At 44.5% G+C, this 17889-nt stretch overlaps 1 protein-coding gene across 4 annotated transcripts in view; it reads left to right on the top strand.

Moving 5' to 3' along the window:
* TRAK1 (trafficking kinesin protein 1) overlaps positions 1-17889 on the top strand; it is a 115727-nt gene that overhangs the window by 64602 nt on the left and 33236 nt on the right. For all 4 annotated transcript variants that reach the window (XM_081284571.1, XM_081284573.1, XM_081284572.1 and 1 more), the window contains exons 3-6: positions 6502-6578; positions 12445-12561; positions 15336-15436; positions 16287-16395. In XM_081284571.1, the coding sequence (XP_081140697.1) occupies positions 6528-6578; positions 12445-12561; positions 15336-15436; positions 16287-16395 (378 nt within the window). In that variant the 5' untranslated portion in view covers positions 6502-6527. The remainder of the gene's footprint in view (positions 1-6501; positions 6579-12444; positions 12562-15335; positions 15437-16286; positions 16396-17889) is intronic.

The raw sequence follows: 17889 nt of genomic DNA, 5'->3' as shown, positions 1-17889 counted from the left end.
CTGGGTTCAATCTCTAGTTTTTTTAAAAAAAGGAGTTTTCCAAATCAGCCTGGTGAATTTTACAAAAGTAGGCAGAACAGCTAGAATAACTGAGACTTGGAGACTTGAATAAGTACTTTCTTCTTGCTGGGTCATGGGAAGAATAGGAAATTCCCAGATGGAGAAGTGGGAGAAAGACTGTTTCTACAGAGTCAGACACATGAGAGTGCCAGGCCAGACACCCAAGAGTGGCATCACCAGGCGTGTCTGAGCTATGCAAAAAGAATAGACTGAGGGTTGGTGAGGAGGTGGGAAGGGTGGATAGGCCAGGTAGAGATGGCCTGTGTTGAAGCTGCTGCTTGCAGGAAGGGGTGGAAATTTGAAAGCCGAACGGGAACTAGTTAAATTCAAAAGCACAGAGACAAGACTTTAAAGGACATCTATTTTGTAATGCCTGGAAGCTTGGCTTGAATGGTGACTCATTTAGGATTTTATGGGAAGCTTTTCAGCTGGGCTCTCAGGTTCTGAACCTCCACCCTCCACCTTGTGACAGGGCAGACAGTAAGTAGTAAGTTGCCTTCCCTGAGTGTCCAGGGCCACACAGAATGATACTTTTTCATCTTGAAAACTGCTGCTGCTGGTCATAGTGAGAGAGGGCCCTTCCACTGCCTTGTGGACTTTTCATTTTTCTTTCTTTCTTTCTTTAGATACCAGGGATTGAACTCAGGGGCACTCAACCACTGAACCACACCCCCAGCTCTTTTTTGTGTTTTATTTAGAGACAGGGTCTCACTGAGTTGTTTAGTGCCTCGCTTTTGCTGAGGCTGGCTTTGAACTTGAGATTCTCCTGCCTCAGCCTCCTGAGCCGCTGGGATTACAGGTGTGCGCTACTGTGCTTGGCGTACTCATTTTTCTGACACCTAATTACCAGTTCTGCCTTGACTGGGCATATCAGAAATCCTAGAGGCGTATATATATTTTGAAAGTTTATTCAATATGCGTGTGGTTTTTATAATAAAAACTATAGAAAACAAAATTTTCTGTAATAATAAAATTAATAAATTGAAACAAATTCTAAGGTACAGATGATAGAAGGAAAAATTATTAGATAGTATTTGGATTCTAAAAAACAAATTGAAAATCTTTTTTAATTAAAGTAATGACCCTATAAGCCAAACAGAATACAAACAACCCCAAATGTAAATATATGGACAGTCAAGAATATTTGTGGATATGGCTTCTGGGTCTTCTTAGAGTTAGGAGGAGACAGGGTCAGAGGTGTTTTTATTTTTTTACACAAAGACACACAACATATACATTTATGTATGGTGAGTAAATTATTGACTTATTTATTCACTTCAAAAATATATAGATGTATCACACTGACATTAATGGGAGAAACTGAATTATCTGAATTAGCTTAAGAGATGAGAGGAGTATAACAAATTAGAACAATTAAAAAGAAAAAGAGGTGATGAGAGCTATTTGCTCTTTCTACCAAAATGAACAAGGAGTGAAATTTTCTACTATTTCTTAAAGACCACAAATAGGGTTGGTGGAAGCATCAAGGGGGCTTATCAGGCCTGTTAATATGACATGTGACATGGAGCTGAGGTCCCTTAGGAAAACATGTTGCTGGGGACGAAACCTGAAGTTCCCTGCTTGGGTCTCAGCTCTGGCTGCTGCAGACAGCCCTCCCACAGCTCCCACCCTGCACCTCAGTGTCTCCCCATCACTGTTATTTTCTTCCCTTGTGGGTTTGCACCCGGGCCCTCACACCCAGTTACTCCTGAGCTTCCTACTGGCCAGGGCTCCTTTGCCTGGGGCAGGGACTTGTTCCTACTCAGGGCCTGCCCACATAGATACTTGAGAATTTTTTTGACTATCATCTCATGCCAGTGAGTAGGAGGTGGAAAATGGGTGCCAGCATTTATTCTCCAATTTGTTTGGGGCATGGTTTAATTTTCATCCAAGTTGCACTACTGGATTTTGGACTAAAACACCTCTCAGAATGGTGCCCCCACAACCCAGTTAGCCGTGACAGCCCAAACACACATCTCCCTCCCTCTGGTCAGCCAGCCCAGGCCTACTCATTCCACCTTGCCCTCGTGATACCTTCCTCTGTCTGCCTTCCCCAAAAATGAGCACTTGATTCTCGCCTCATTTCAAAGTGGATTCTGCCCCAGTGGCACCCAGTTGTGATGCTGGCAGGAGGAAAGGAGGGGTCCTGCCACTATGGGTTGTGATCAGCCCTGTGGGCCTGGCACATCATCCTGCAGTGATATGACTTTCACAAAGCCCTTGGTTTCACTGGAAAAGTTCCATGTTGCTTCTGACCTGTCATGTGCCCATCTCAAAGGGGGACATCAAACCTAGGAAGTAGACTGCTCTTGTCCCCCTCGTCTGGCAAGAGGTGCAGATCCTGTGCTTTGTGATTTACCTCCTGCTTTATCTGATCTCACAGATATCTCACGGAAAGAGCCCACTTCTCTCTATTCCACTGCCAGCCAGGACCTTCCTGGACTAGTCCAGCAGTCTGGACTCTGGTCACTGTAAATTGCCTTGCATCCCTTCCCCCATGGCTCCCCAATGAGATCAAAATGTTTTCTGAAATACAAACCTCACACTGTCCCTTTGAAAAACCCTGCAGTGGCTTTTCATTGTCCTGTGATAAAAGTTCTATAGAGAGGCTTGCCAGGCCTTGAACCCCCAGACACCTCTCCCTGGCTTTCCTGTTTCCCTTGCACCCCAGGAGGGCAGGTGACCTGACTCACTGGGCATAGAGCCTGGTGATGATAATGAATGCCGTTTAGGTGTGAGTTCACTAGTACTAGAGGCTACGTAAGTGTGTCATGTGGCTACTTGATGACCTAGACAGGGTACGTTTAATTTCTTTTTCTAGGATTTAGACCATAATGTTAATGTATTAGTTATTATGGAGGTTTGGGGCTGTTCCTTTATCTTCTTTTTTTGTTTTGTTTGGGGGCATTGGAAGTGAGTTTACTTGGTAGTGCTCTCTGGGTCAGAAAAGGAGCTTCCATTTGAAACACTATTCCTACGGAGAGAAAAACTTGGCCACGGTTTGTTGTAGATTTAGTGTCTAGAAAGTTGGTGCTTGAAAAGCACAGCCTGTACTTATCTTACACTCTAATGGCTTGGTTTCTTATTTTCCCGGCCTCATTGGTCTCAGCCCTGCCCCCTTACTTCTTGGAAGAGGAAACCCAAGACTCAGCCATTAAGAGACCTGCCCAGGCCTCCTGGCCTTTGTCTCCTGTAAAAATCTAAGCCTCAAAGTCAAGACTCTTCCTCCCCCAATACCATCAGCGCTTCTTACTCTGTTCACACACATCCTGAGCACTGTTGACTGGTTCCAGCCCTGGCCTCTCTCTTGTGTCCTTTGTGGCTCTCTGTCAGACTGGCCTAGGCCTAGGATCAGTCCCTGCAGTGCAGCCCCATTCTCCCCATTCTCTGTGACATTGTGTTCTTGACATCTATGGAGTCACCTCTAGAACTCCACCTGCCATGCAGGATTGCTATGAAGGTTCAGTCAGAAGGAATATCATGTCCCGAGAGACAGCATAGGGGCACCATAGGTGTTAGCCATGCTCCTGCTGGGGACACTGTTCTTGTTTTGCATTTGCTCTTGCTAGCTGTATGGCATTGAGCGAGTTATTTCCTTTTCTGGGCCACAGTTCTCCATTTGTAAAATGGTGTTGGTGAAAGCGCCCACCCCATGATATTGCTCTGAGGATCACTAGAGAGAATCCACACAGAGGGTTATGAATGACCTGGCCATAGACATATTCTCAGTGGGATCTGCTCAGATGGATAACCTGAGCACTCTGAGTTGACCCATACATAATGTAGAAAGGCACAAGACACCACACTGTACCCCCATGAAGGTGTACACTTATTATCTGTCAATTGTTAAAAAAAAGTTCTATTGCTGCTGGTATAAATTTCTCTTAAAAGTAAGCTTGGAGACTACCCTAGAACCTTATATTGTGGCTGACTATATATTTTCCCTGAAAAGTATTTAAAGTAATCCCCCCAATGGTTATTGTAGAATAAAAAGAAAATTAAAATTTGTGAATGTATCCAAATGTCAGCTTCTTTGTGGCTATCCTTATTTTTTTTTTACTGAATACTATAAATTTATATGTTTCTCTCTCCCCCCCCAAATTGGTATAATATGTACTTTTAAAACTATAACTGGAATAATAACACACTTCCTTGCAATAGAATAGGCAGTAGGTTTTCACTTATACCTCTGACTTGTCTAATTAGATTCAGTCAAAGGTCCTTGCACTTATGGGGGTCTCTGAACCCTGTCCCTTCCCCCCAGCTACAGTTGTGCCATTTGGGGTGTGAAGGGGCACCCCAGCCTCCTTTCACTATGTGCATGGTGTCAGTGGGTGCCTGATAAAGTGATGCTAGCAAGATCATTGGCGTAGCTGTGCATTTTTGTTGGGTTCAATTGCTAAGGTATTTTAAAGCTTTTTGAAATTAGCTTTATAAAAGGGCAACACAAGGAATCCTTGTGGTGGTAGATATGTAAACATGCACAGGCTGAAGGTTGTACAGAGCTTCATGTACACCTGGTCAGATACACAAACACACACACACACACACACACACACACACACACAAACACACACACACACACACTGTAGGTAAAACTGGGGAAATCTGAGGAAGAAGCATGGATTGTGTCAGTGTTGTATTCCTGTTGTAGTATCATGTGATAATTTTGCAGAATGTTACCATTGAGGGAACCTGACTCCAGGGTATGCGGGATCCCTCTCTAATTTCTTACAACTACATGTGGTTACATGTGACTGACTGTATGAATAATTACAGTGATCTTGGTTCACAAATGGAGCTCTAAAGGTTTAAGTGTAATCTCTGATTAATATAATGCTAGAGAAATAGCAGCTCTGAATCTTATTCTAGAAGAACATCACATCTATGCAGGAGGAAAACTAACTCCTGGTGGTGGCGTAGGAATCTTCACATAGTATTTCTTGTGCCCTGGAGCTGATGGACTATCTAGGGCAATTGGAGCTGGACTTCATCTACATCAAATTAGATTCTGGTTTAAGCCTACTCTTATAAATGTCCTTTGCCACTCCCTCCCTGGCAACTCTGTGTGAGGCAAGGGAAAGGGAAATGGCTCAGGCCATGAGTATCCCTGCAGCAGGCAGGAGGTATCCTGCCATGGAAGTGCTGAATGGAGGGCAGGAGGCAGAGGGCCAGGCTCCTGGCTTGGAGGACTCAGTCTGGTCGGTTTCAGATTCAGAACCAGATTTCAAGGTTCCTCCTTAAGCTAGAAAATCATTCCAACAGCTCAGATTTCTCTGAGCTCATTTGCTAGGATGATCTCTACTTGCATTTAATAAAATATTTAAAGACCTATTGAATTCCAGTTACAGTTTGCCATTAGTAATGCCCCTGCATATGAGTTACTAATACACTTTAATTCCTAATGCCTTGCATGGGCTATTACTGAATGGGCTGGACCACTAAGAAAGCATCCACTCCTAACAGAATTATTCTCCAGTGTTTTAGTTATGAAGCATTACTAAGAAGTTTTATTTAGCACCAAAGTGACAAGGTTCAAAAAATTTGCACTTTGGCCCTGAATCCATTTACATTCACTCCGTCCCCTGTAGAAGAAAACCTGTGCTACCTTCTCTGTGTTAGTTGAACTGCAAATCAATTCTTTGCCACTGATTTAAAATAAAACAACTCTGAGGTTTTTTTTTTTTTTTTTTTTTTTTGCACACTTCTTTCCTTGCACAACCCTTTTCTTCATTAGAAGGAGAACAAAGACACATAGTCCTAAAGCAGCTTGTGAGCCACCTCTGTGACCGCAGTGAAGTGTATGTGTAATGAAACCACAGTGTGTGTGTGTGTGTGTGTGTAGCAGCAACAGCAACAATAGTAGTAGTGTTTTTAAAAATATATATATATCACCCTAGTTTCCTGGTATGAACGCTGGTTGCGTAGGCTTAGAATTGAGGCCATTTGGGAAGAAGGGGCCTGTGCTATTATGAAATTACCAGTTTAAGGTTGTTGTTCAGTAATTAAACCAATTGCTGCTTCCTGAAAGCTCCCGATCTCTCCATGTGAATCTGTACAGTCAATAGGCTCTGGATCCTATGGGAATTATGGAAATTCATTCATGGGAGCTGTGCTGCTGACCTCCTCCCCATTCACTTCAATTTGCTGAGTCTGTATGAGGCCAGACCCTCTTTCATTGCCACCACCAGACCTTACCTTGAAGTCAGGGCTTCATAGGAACTCCATGACAACTCTCCCTGTCACAAACCTGGGCTTCCTCACTGGAACTGGGACATGAGGCCCCTGGGGTGCTGAGTACAGTGTGGGTTGAACCCAGCAAAATCCATTATCCTTCATGCCTAATAAGCAGAGACAATTTCAGGGCCAGTGTTTTACATGTACCATTTGTTGGGTGGGGTTGTGGCACCACAGTCTCACTGTGACTTCTGTTTCTTACAGTTTTATGTGCTGAAAGAGTTGGCCAGATGACTAAGACATACAATGACATAGATGCTGTTACTCGACTTCTTGAGGAGGTAAGTATTCAGGGGAAGACAAAAAGGTTGCTTATAATTGATCGATCGTAATTTATATTGATTAGTGCAAACGTTACTATTTCAGCAGGAGTCCTAGAGATTGGGCCTCCATGGGGTATAATTTAATGGCTTTACTTTTTGAACTAGTAGTTATGTAGCTGACCTTGGTAGCTGCAGTTTTCTGCAAGTGTTTTAGGTTTTTAAAGGAACATATCATTGACACAAAATATGGTAGCATTCAGATACTTGCTAGAATACCCAGTTTAATATTTGAGAACCACTAAAATATATTTTAAATCCCAAATGTCAGAAAAATACATGATTATCCCTGTCTTTCTAACATATTTTAAGTTTTTGCTTATATCAGGCTAGTGTGATATTACAGTGTCAGTGTGGGAAGAAGTAAAATAAGCGTGGCAAGGAAAATCTAGAGAAGTTGCAACTACTTGAGGACTGGTTCTCAGTTTCTTCTGAGCATTCCATTGGCAGAGAATTGAGGTCCGAAGGCCTCAGAAAAAGGAGCGTGACACACGCATCCATAGGCCTCTCCCAGGCTGGAGCAGGTAGGGTTTTAGCTAGTATTTGCTAAGTGCCCCAAATATCCCAGCACCACTGAATCCAGCCTTTAGTGAACAGGTGCTGGCTTTTAGATCTGTGTTTCTGCTCTAGACTCCAGAATGACTTTGGGCTCATGACTGTTCATTCACATCTTCCCTGGAAAAAGAGTAGAAGGGATGGGAGACTGAAATCATTGCTACCATTTTTGGGGCACTGGGAAGACAAGGTTGAAACCTGGGTGGGACCTGGGCCAGTATGGGGGGGGGGCAAAGCTTTTGCAGTGACTCTCTGTTCTCCCTGTTTCATGTCTCTGTCTTCCTGTGTTTCTCCCTTCTGCACAACCAGCCTCCCCACACCTGCCCTGCAACACACTCCTGTCTCGTTCTCTTGAAGGGGAAGTTGCAAACTCTTCAGGGCCATATAAATGATGTCAGGGTTTGTTTCTGTGTGACTGGGCATGGGGGAAAGCATTCTGGGGCCCTGACCTTGTGCCTTCTGGTGGCATCCAGAATTGTAGCCATCTTGGTGGTGGCATTAGCCATGTGGCAGGTTCACATGGTTGGGCCCAGGGGACTTTTTAAACCTTAGATATAATAGATCTTTGATAAAATATCTGTTTCTTACTATTTGGGATAAAATTGAACTGAGAGCTGAGTGTTTTCTACAGGCCATCTCATTAATTCTGTAGTAGCTTTTAGAAGTTGATACTGCTGTTTCCTCCATTTTACATGGAAGGAGCCGGAATCCAATGGGACAGGCACCAAGATTACTTGGCAGATTCCCAGCCCTGCCCCTTAGCCCCCCTTGCCTGGTGGGACTGTCATTCTTGACAGTTTTGTTTGCTGGCCCATTTAGTCTTTGTTAATACAGTTGTCCGTGGGACACTTACTTGGAAAATGTGACCAGGGCACTGCAGCCTCTGGGTGTGCACTGCCAAGGTCCTTGCTGAGGCTTGTCTGAGCTGGCAGTACTGTGTAGGTAAATGCTCCACAGGGCATGACCCTGCTCTCTGCTAGGACATGCAAGGACCACTTTTCTTTTTTCTTTTTACTTTCTCTCTCTCTCTCTCTCTTTCTCCCTCCCTCTCCCCCTTCCCCCCTCCCTCCCTCCCTCTCTCTCTCTCTCTCTCTCTCTCTTTTGTGTGTGTGTGTGTGTGTGTGTGTGTGTATGTTGAGGAGGGCTCATGGTTTCGGAGGTCTCAGTCCCTAGATGGCTGACTGGGCCCCAGGTGAGGCAGACCATCATGATGGAAAGATATAGAGGAAGAAGTATCTCCTTGGTCACAAGAAAGTAGAGAGAGCACAGGACCATTTCTAAGAAGCCAAGGACATAAGTTTTTTTTATGTAGATACTTAGTATCAAGAATTCATTTTCCAGAGGCTGGGCATATAGCTCAGTTGGTATATTACTTGCCCTGCATGCACAAGGCCCTGGGTTCAATCCCCAGCACCACAAGAGGGAAAAACAAACAAATAAATAAGTAATTCACTTTCCCTCTAGTTTATTTCCTGACCGAATGTTGCTATATGAAGAATATAGTCTCATATTTTTAAAAATTGAGTTGCTGGAAAGAATATTGGTAGGGTAATTTCTTCACACGAGTGTTTCATTGTGGCTTCTTTTATTTTTAAAGAGTTATCATGTTTTTAGTTTTTTTTTTTAATATTTTTTTTTTAGTTGTTGATGGACCTTTATTTTATTTGCTTATTTATATGTGGTGCTGGGAATCTAACGCAGTGCCTCACGTGTACAAGGCAAGCGCTCTACCGCGAGCTGCAACTCCAGCCCCGGGTTATCATGTTTTTATCTCTGTGTTTTATATATAGCAACACCATTTTGTTCTTGCCCTGATAAAAATCCCAGATGAATTTACTGCCTTTCTCTGGAAGCAGTCGGGTTAAAGTCTAGCTGCACAAGTCATGTGACAGCTGCACCCTGCTGTGCTTTTCACTGGCCTTTGCCTCTGTTTCCTCTGCTCATTTGTGTTGGTTTGCATGCCAGCCACATGCAGGCTGGTGCCAGGGAGTTGCACAGGATGCTGAAGCACAGCCCTTGAATGTGGACTGTGCTCCTGGTTTAAGGGGATGAGGCTGCTGCAGCTCACCCTGGCTCCCTGCTGTTGGGAATATACCTTTGGGTAGAGCTTGTCTCCTCCCCAGTTCTGAGAGAGAGAGAGAGAGAGAGAGAGAGAGAGAGAGAGAGAGAGAGAGAGAGAGAGGTGTTCCACTGTCCCCTTAGTCATGCTTTTATCCTAAAATTAGTGAATGGGATGAGTCAGCTGCTACAAGAGGGAGGCAGGCTGTTCCTTCTCTAGTGGGTGCACTGTCAGTGCAGGGTTTTGTTGCAAGACCGAAGGCTGAGTCCAAGCAGCAGTCTTCAAAAGCAAAACAAAGCAAAGCATAGCCAAAGGGAGGGAGCAGGCAGTTAGAGCAAGCTCCACCTTGCCTCATTTCCCACGTGGTAAAAGGATTAGGTTTTCCTAATAATTTACTACTTCCAAGGGCCTAAATTATTTGTAGTCTCTTATTATGGTTTAATCCACTAGTCATTTCCTAGCTGTTTCCTGAATTTAGAAGCAAACATTTGTCATATGATAATTGGTAGTAAGAAATGGGAGCTTTCCCCCCCCCCCCATTTTGTGATTCCCTCCAAGGAAACTCAACCAGCGTGATGCATTAGTAAAACTAGAGCAAAAAAGACCAGAGATGCTATAATAATTTTGGAAGTGTTTTTCATTTCATCCATAAATATTTTTACTGTAACTTCCTGCTTTTTTTTTTTTTTAACCAGCAGAGAATGTTCTTTGTGATGACTGTAGAGATAAGGTTTCCTGTGTGCAGATGCCAGCCCTCCATGGGGCCAGGAGAGGCTGGAGGCCCCAGGGCTGGGGTTGGAGGTGTGAATGCAGGGCAAAAGCCTTCCTTGTTGAGCTACCACTTCACTTGTTTTTCCCCCGCCCTGCCTGTTTCCATTGCTCTTGGGTGGTGGCCCTCAATGCCCTAGGAAGCCATCCCTCCTTCTTTGGGTTCCCTGGCAGTGCCTTGCCTAACCTGCCTTCAGCATTGTAATTTTTGCTTAATTTGTCTGCAGGGAAACGTGCAGACAAAATGTGGCTGAGGTGTGCAAAGGGTCTGTGCTTGCTGGGGCTCAGCAGCCTGGAAAGCAGTGCAGAGCAGGGAGCCAGAGAGTGAGCTGATGGGCATTAATTAAGCACCGTTGGGCACTCAGTCTAAGAGCTTGTTCTAGCAGAGAAATTTAATAGACTCAAGTTAGATTTATGGAGACTGCTTCACAGAGAAGTGTCCTTTGTACTGCAGTTTTAGCCAAATGCAAAAGAGCTGAAACCCACTTGGACTGGGTGCTGAGACACTGGAATTCTGCACCTATTCCCTTGCACACAGTTCTTTGAATTCTTTCCCTTAGATACCAAGTAAACACAACTGTTGAGTCTGAGAATTGACAAAGGGATGTGAGATAAGGAAGCTTCCTGGTAGATGCTGTGGCCAGCAGGAACAAATGCACAGAGATGAGCATCTAGATGGATTGGGCAGAGCCACCGTGTCCCCTTGGCTGCATGGGAGGGTCCTTTCCACATGTGCTGAGTCTCTAGGTGGTAAGGGAACAGTGGTAAGGGAACTATTTCTAAGATGCTAGAAATAAAAACTGTATTTTCCTTTTGTCATACAACTTAGTCATAAAGCTAGATTTTTTTTCCAAGGTGCTCTCAGCTAGCCTGCCCCCTTCCTTACCCTCCATTTAACAGACAAGGGAATTGGGCCACTGGGATGTTCAAACTGTTGTACTCAACTTAGAATAGGATGGCTCACCTGGGAGCAGTTAAACTGGTGGCCAGTGCCTGCTGTAAGAAACACAGCTTAGGGACCAGGATGTGGCTCAGAGGTAGAGTGAGTTCTTAGCATGCACCAGGCCCTGGGTTCCATCCCCAGCACCAAAGAAAAGAGAAAAGGAATGAGTCTTAGGTTTTTGTCCCAGTACTCATATAGGTAAACATGTGATAAACAAAAGTTTAAACATGAAATAGTGCCCTTATCATGTGCATGCACTCTGGTATTTTTCAGTTTTGTGCTATTGTTTTGAATTCAAAACAAAATGCTGGTAACTGAATGATGACTAAAATGATATTTCAGCCCACCTAGGGGTCATAAGATGTGTTTCGGAACAACTAACCCACAGTGTTCCTGATGCTGGTGAAGCCAAAGCCATTTGCCTCAGGCCACGTGGGTGGTTAATAAGTGGGTGTTGGAGCATAACCTGGGACTCCTCTCCAGCTTTGTTTCTTCTCCCCCAAACTACATGTTTCCATGCTTTTAAAATACTGGCGAACAGAATAATTAGTGTAAGACTGCTACAGAAATGTGGTTTCCCAGAGCCCCCTCTTCTCATCATCCCTCATCCCCACCTAGCAGTGACAGGTGGAGTATGACCATAGAGGCAAGGATGGATGCTGTGGGGATCATGAGTGTGCACTCAGGGAAGCCATCTGTCCATCATCCAGGACATCTTTCTTCTCTCATAGACAGCCCTGTCTTTATGTGCCACACAGGATTTTCCAGCGTGTGCTGCTCTGTCTAATTGAGGTCATTGACCAAACCATCAGAAAATCCTGTGTCTGAGCACATTGCCCAAAGTAGGGCAAATGTGTGCATCATCTCTGCATTTTGAAAGACTATTGTTTGTTTTTAATAAAGCCTACATAACCTCTCCTAAGCAAAACACAAAATAGCAAAACAAAACAGATGTAGTTGTGTCTCAGAGTGACTTTAAATGTTTTTGTTTCATATGAGGCAAAAATAAGGAACTCAGTGCATTCCAGCCTGGTAAATGGTACAGAGGCCGCCCCCCTGTGCCAGATCTCAGCTGCATTGTGAGAGCATTTTAGAACTGCTTCATTCCTCTTACAAAGAGTTACTGGTATTTCCATGTGCTGAGCCTGGCATTATAGCAGCCCAGTGGCAGGTGGAGAGAAGCTTTATCAATGATTGCACAAACACCAAAAAGCAGTTGTGCAGAAGTGTCTTTGGAAGCATTTTTCCCACTGTGGGAACAAAGATTTGTTTTCATCACATTCAGGCTTCCCTTTGGTTGCTTCATGTCTGCGTAGCTCTCGTACATACGTGGGCAGAGTTTACTCCTCTTTAACAGGCGTCAAATGCTGACACAGATGGTGAATCAATTCTTTTGTTATTTCTGGATGCCCTTGTTTTCCTCACTTGACATCAAGCCCTAATGGCTCCTTCAGGACACGGGGGTATTTTTGAATCCTCATTCTCCCTCTTGCCTTTTGTAGAAAGAGCGGGATTTGGAGTTGGCTGCACGGATCGGCCAGTCGTTGTTGAAGAAGAACAAGACCTTAACCGAGAGGAACGAGCTGCTAGAGGAGCAAGTGGAACACATCAGGGAGGAGGTGAGGCACGATGGGCTTGGGAGCAAGGTGGAGGGAGATGGGTTGGAGAAGCCATCCTGAGGGAGCACCCAGACCTGAGCCAGGGCTCCTGTCAGAAGTGGCCTCCTGGAGGCCGGAAGCTGGTGTCCTGCAGCTCTTTCTTTCTTCACACATCATGGACGGTCTCTCAGGGTAGGCACAGTCCTTAGTTAGTAGGCCTATAGTACCCTGTCACGTAGGCAGGCTGGGCATCAGGGACCGGTCACAGTCCTCACCCTCTCAAAGTGCAGACTCCAACCTCAGAGCTGCTCCATGCTCAGCAGAAGCGCATATAGGCCAACACAACAGCAAGTGAGCAGAAGGTGGCTGGGCCAGAGAAGGCCACCTCCTGCTGCAGGGGAGGGTGGTGACTGGCATTCATCCTTGTAATGTAATATCGTGTGTATAGGAAAAAAAATAGCCTATTGTTTTCATGGAAGAAACCCTGTTATTTTCATGATGCCCATCTTGGCTGGTGACTGTCAATGGCTACAGGAAGGGCACGAAATGTTTTGACTTATCAGACTTATCCTAAGAGGATGAGGAGGAGCCACACCTGTTTTCTGAAGCCATGTGGTGTGGCCAGGAGGAAGGAGGCAATGGAGTCAGCCAGAGCTTCTGGAACAGGAGTAGGAAGCTAAGAGTCAGGCCCTCCTGAGGGACTTGTTTCCTGTCACCCTATTTCCACAGTGAATTTTGACAGTTTTTTTTTTTTTTTTTGTACAGGAAGCTTCTCTCTTATTTTCTATCAGGAACTTCCTTATTGGGAGTGTACGTCCTTACCCATGTCTCTAAGATATAATCAAATTTTCTTCTCACTGAAGCGATTCCCAACCTGGGTTTAATGGCAATTTTAATAAGATGAAGTTGAGTTGTCATACTATATGAAAAGATGTAATCCCAGGCTATCTTTAAAGATGGTGAAGTAGAATACTGTTGTGTTCTAGGAGAAAAAAAGTTGACCCCTGTCTTCCCTGCCCCTAGCATCGTGACCTGAAGTCGTCCTCCCTTCTCTTAGGTGACCATGAAGAAAGTGTGGGGGTTAGCCTGGGACCCTTCTTACAATTTTTCATTTTTTAATTGGTACATTATATTTGTTCTTAATGGTGGGATTTTTTGTTAACACATTCTTACATGCAAACAGTATAACACTATAATTTGGACAATATCATTTCCCAGTATTTCCCTTTCCCCTTTTCTCCTTCCTCCCCTTGGTTCCTTACCCTCTCCTCTACTGATCTCCCTTAGATTTATGTGAGATTTCTATCCACTTTCTTTTCTTTTTTCCTCTCTAGCTTCCACATATGAAAGAAAACATAAAGCCCTTGGCCTTCTGAGTTTGGCTTATTTCACTTATCATGTTCTCTAGTTCCATTCATTTTTCTGCAAATGAAATATTTTCATTCCTCTTCATAGCTGAATAAAACTCCACAGTATAAATATACCACGTTTTAAAAAAATCAATTCCTTGTCCATTTATTGATGGACATTTAGGCTGCTTCTATAGTTTTCAGACTGCAATTTTGTTGTTGTTGTTGAAACGAGGGATTGAACCTAGGGGTACTCTACCACTGAGCTATAGCCCCAGACCTTTTTATTTATTTCTTAAATTTTGAGACAGAGTCTCATTAAGTTGCCCAGGCTGAGCTTGAACTTGTGATCCTTCTGCCCTCAGCCTCCCTAGTAGCCACCTCGCCCCTTCTGGGCAGAGGAACATGCCACTCAGGAACCAATAAATCACATTACCATTCTTTCATGGAATTCCTTACCACATACAAAGAATATCCTATTCTCTGGGATTAGAAATGTTTTGTCTCCCTGCCTTGGAAAAGCTTTGAGTTTACAAAGTATAGCATGTTCCTCTTTGGCACATCATTGAATGATCAGTCTAGGTGTTGAAGCCTTTGTGTATATAATAAATTGGCTTCTCCTCGGGAGAAACAATTCACTCCCTGTGTTGGGTCGGAAATTGGACTTAACCATAGACCTCACATCAAGTTCTAAATAAGAAAGAAAACAGAGTTGCACTACTCTTTTTAGAACTGATTTCATGTTCATCAGTACTAAATATTGGAAGGGCAAATGAAGAGTTTTATAGCAAAAGTTTTTTTTACTTTAAAACCTGAAATAAATCTCCGTGATTTGCAAAACCACCATAGCAGTAGTTGTGTGATCAGTTCTTGATAGTTGCTCTTTTCCTCCTGTATCTGAAATTTCTGTCTAGTGATTGTTGAGCAAGGACTGACCGAGAGTGGCCAGGAGCCCCATGAAAGTGTATCAGTCACCAGGTGGGGCTGTGTGGGCTTCCAGGTAGGGTGGACTAGCTGCTTACGGCAGCCCACCAGAGCTGGCATCTCCATGATCCTGTTCTGAGTTGGATTTGATTCCAGCAGAAGTGAAAGGCCTCTTCCTTCATTTGGTAGTGTGTCTAGCTGGTCATCTAACTACTTCCAAAGCCCAGAAGTAATCTCATGTCCTCCATCATCATTCTAGAGCCTTCGTGTCCATTTTCTATACCAAAATTAAAATTATTAATTTAGAGAAGGAGATTTCTGCCTTCAAGCAATGGATTCTGTTTTTCTTAAGTAGGATCAGACTCAACTCTTAGAAACCCCTGTTTTGTTGAGTAGCACATAACCGATTAGTGTCTTCATTTTCAACGGGAAGTTTGTCTCTAAGTAGTAAGTATTTGAGTATAAGGAGGACATTATCACCTCTTAGAAAGCAAAAGGTGGGCCTGGCTCTTGTCTGTGCAGGTTTCTCAGCTCCGTCATGAGCTGTCCATGAAGGATGAGCTGCTCCAATTCTACACCAGTGCTGCGGAGGAGAGCGAGCCGGAGTCTGTCTGCTCAACCCCGTAAGTCACCTGGGGGCTGTGTTTCTGGAGGCCAGGGCACAGGCTTTTGTTGATATCACTGGAGTCACCTAGGCAGGGTCACCTCCACCAGCAGCACAGGTCAGCCTTCCCCAGAATAAGCATCTCTAAGTGCCTCAGATGGATTGATTTGTACTATTTTTGTGGGACATAGAAGGGCAGGTTTTAAATTTTCCTCTTACTGGGTCTTATTGCTTACTTGTCAGGTCAGTTGATTTGCCCTGGCGTGTTAACAGGTTAAAAAAAAAAAAAAAGGTGGGCTTTGCTGTTAAAGGAACACAGGGTTCTGAAGCTGGAGGTGCCATGGCAGGTCCTTGGGACAGAGGGTGTGGGGGCTGTTCTGAAAGTCAGCAGAGCCCCGTGTGGAACTCTAGAGCCTGATGGCCTGAATTCAATCTTAGCTCTGCGACTTAACCTGCATGCTCCTGGCCAGGTTACTTAATTTTTGTGCTGTTTCCTCATTAGTAAAATGGAGCTACTAATAGCAGTTAAGTCATAGAGTTCTAGCATCGAGTTAATACATGCAAAATACTTAAAGCAGTTCTTAGAACATAGAAGTACATCCTAAATATCAAATAAACCTCCAGGCATTCCAGAATTGTGTTGGCTTTGTGTAGATCCCATCCCTCTGAATTCTGAGGTAATGTAGCAACTGCAAATTGTGGACAGAGGGGTGTACACTGGGGTGCTATTTTCCTGGGCATTAGGGAGCAGTCTAATGCAAGCCTCACAAACTTTTTTTGAGGCAGCCCTTCTGGGTCTCCAGGTGGGCTGGCTAGGTAGTGGAGGAGACATCACCCTCCCCAGATGGTGAGCGCACTTTCTCTCCCAGGCTGAAGAGGAATGAGTCATCTTCCTCAGTCCAGAATTACTTTCATTTGGATTCTCTTCAAAAGAAGCTGAAGGACCTAGAAGAGGAGAACGTCGTACTTCGATCCGAGGTGAAGTGCACTCCCTCCCTGTCCTTGTCACCCCCTGGAAGGGTGGTGGCCCTGTTTGTTTTATCTGGCGAGAATAGCCACAGTTATAGTGCTGTCCTCAGAGGCCACCATCTCTGGCAGAACCACTGAGCCTGGGCTTGCTGGGCATACTCAGCAGACAGGCCTCACCCCTGCACTGGACACTGCCTTCCCAGTTGCTGAATCCTGCAGCATGTGGACTGAGAAGACGTGCAGATCTCTCCTCCTTCACCATAGGGTCTTTCCACGGTGTTCTTCAGCTCTGGTCTCAATGTGTAGGAAACGACTGAGAGTGGGGGTGAAGCCAGTTTTCATGTTACTGTAGTCAGATTGGCTCCAAAGAAACAGTGCCTCCAGAGCCTGGGAACATGTTCCTTGAACAGTTGACTTAAAAAGGTTGAGCTGAGGCAACTTGGAAACTCTGTGTTAGAGAGTTCCCTTTATTGGCAAGGTACTACGCTGGTACTTTGCGTATGTTATTATTATAATTTTTAATCTTCTACAACAAGGCTGCAAGTTGCTTACTTTGATTCTCATTTATAGTGAGAAAACCAGGCTCCAGGCTGCTAAGTGTTTTGATATCTCGGGGTCCCACAGTCTGTAGTAAGTGACAAAGCCAAGATTTGGACATTTATGTGACTCTCAGCCCACACTTTTCCTCTTCACCTACTGCCCTTCTCTAAAAACATGGATGCATAAAAATTTAGTACTGTTTGTCTTAATTGGCAGTGGGTTTGTGTTCTCTAGCCAGAGGGATGATGTCAGGTTCAGGCTGTGTGCCCACCTAAGCTGGCCCTAGACTCCCTTGAGCCCCTTCAGTGGGGCAGACTGTCTGTCACCTTGAAATTGCTGCGCATTGGAAAGAACCTAACAAGATGCTTTTCTGCAAGACCTATTCTTGTAGACTTCACCTCTTCCAGCTCTTCACTTCCTAATGAAAACAACCCTGAGTGGCCAAGGTTGCCCCATTGTGCTCTGCCAGCCAGTGGCTTAGCCAATTGCAGGCCCAGTGTTTCCCATTCTGAGTCTAGCACTGCCTTTCCAGCCCTTGGGAGATGCCCCAGTTCTGAGTACCCAGCAATCCCACCCTCTGTCAGAATCTTACCTAAAGTCAGTGAAGGAATCTAATCCCATCTATAGATTCTCACTGTCCTGCCTTTGTTCTCAGAAATGTAGTATCTATCTCTCCACGGCCAGGATCAGAGGGCTCTGAGATACCTTTTCTCAAACTGCATCATTTTCATTGGGCCTTCAGATCTCTTGCTGGAGGAAGCTGACCAGGGTCCTAGGATGGCTCTTGGGTCTCTAAATTTTCTGTATTGGACCATATTCTGAATACAGCAGGTTTAACTCCAACTCTGAACCTCATAGTTCAGTGCCTGGCACAGAGTAGTGATAGAGTGTACGTTAGCTTCATATGATGTGTGCTTATCCTTAGGATCTCCACACCTGGCTTTTTTTTTTTTTTTTAATGGT

This window comes from Spermophilus citellus, assembly GCF_964194105.1.
Source record: "Spermophilus citellus genome assembly, chromosome: 3".
Lineage (NCBI taxonomy): Eukaryota > Metazoa > Chordata > Mammalia > Rodentia > Sciuridae > Spermophilus > Spermophilus citellus.
Note: the sequence above shows the minus strand (reverse complement) of the source record. Positions and strands in the feature narration are given on the sequence as shown.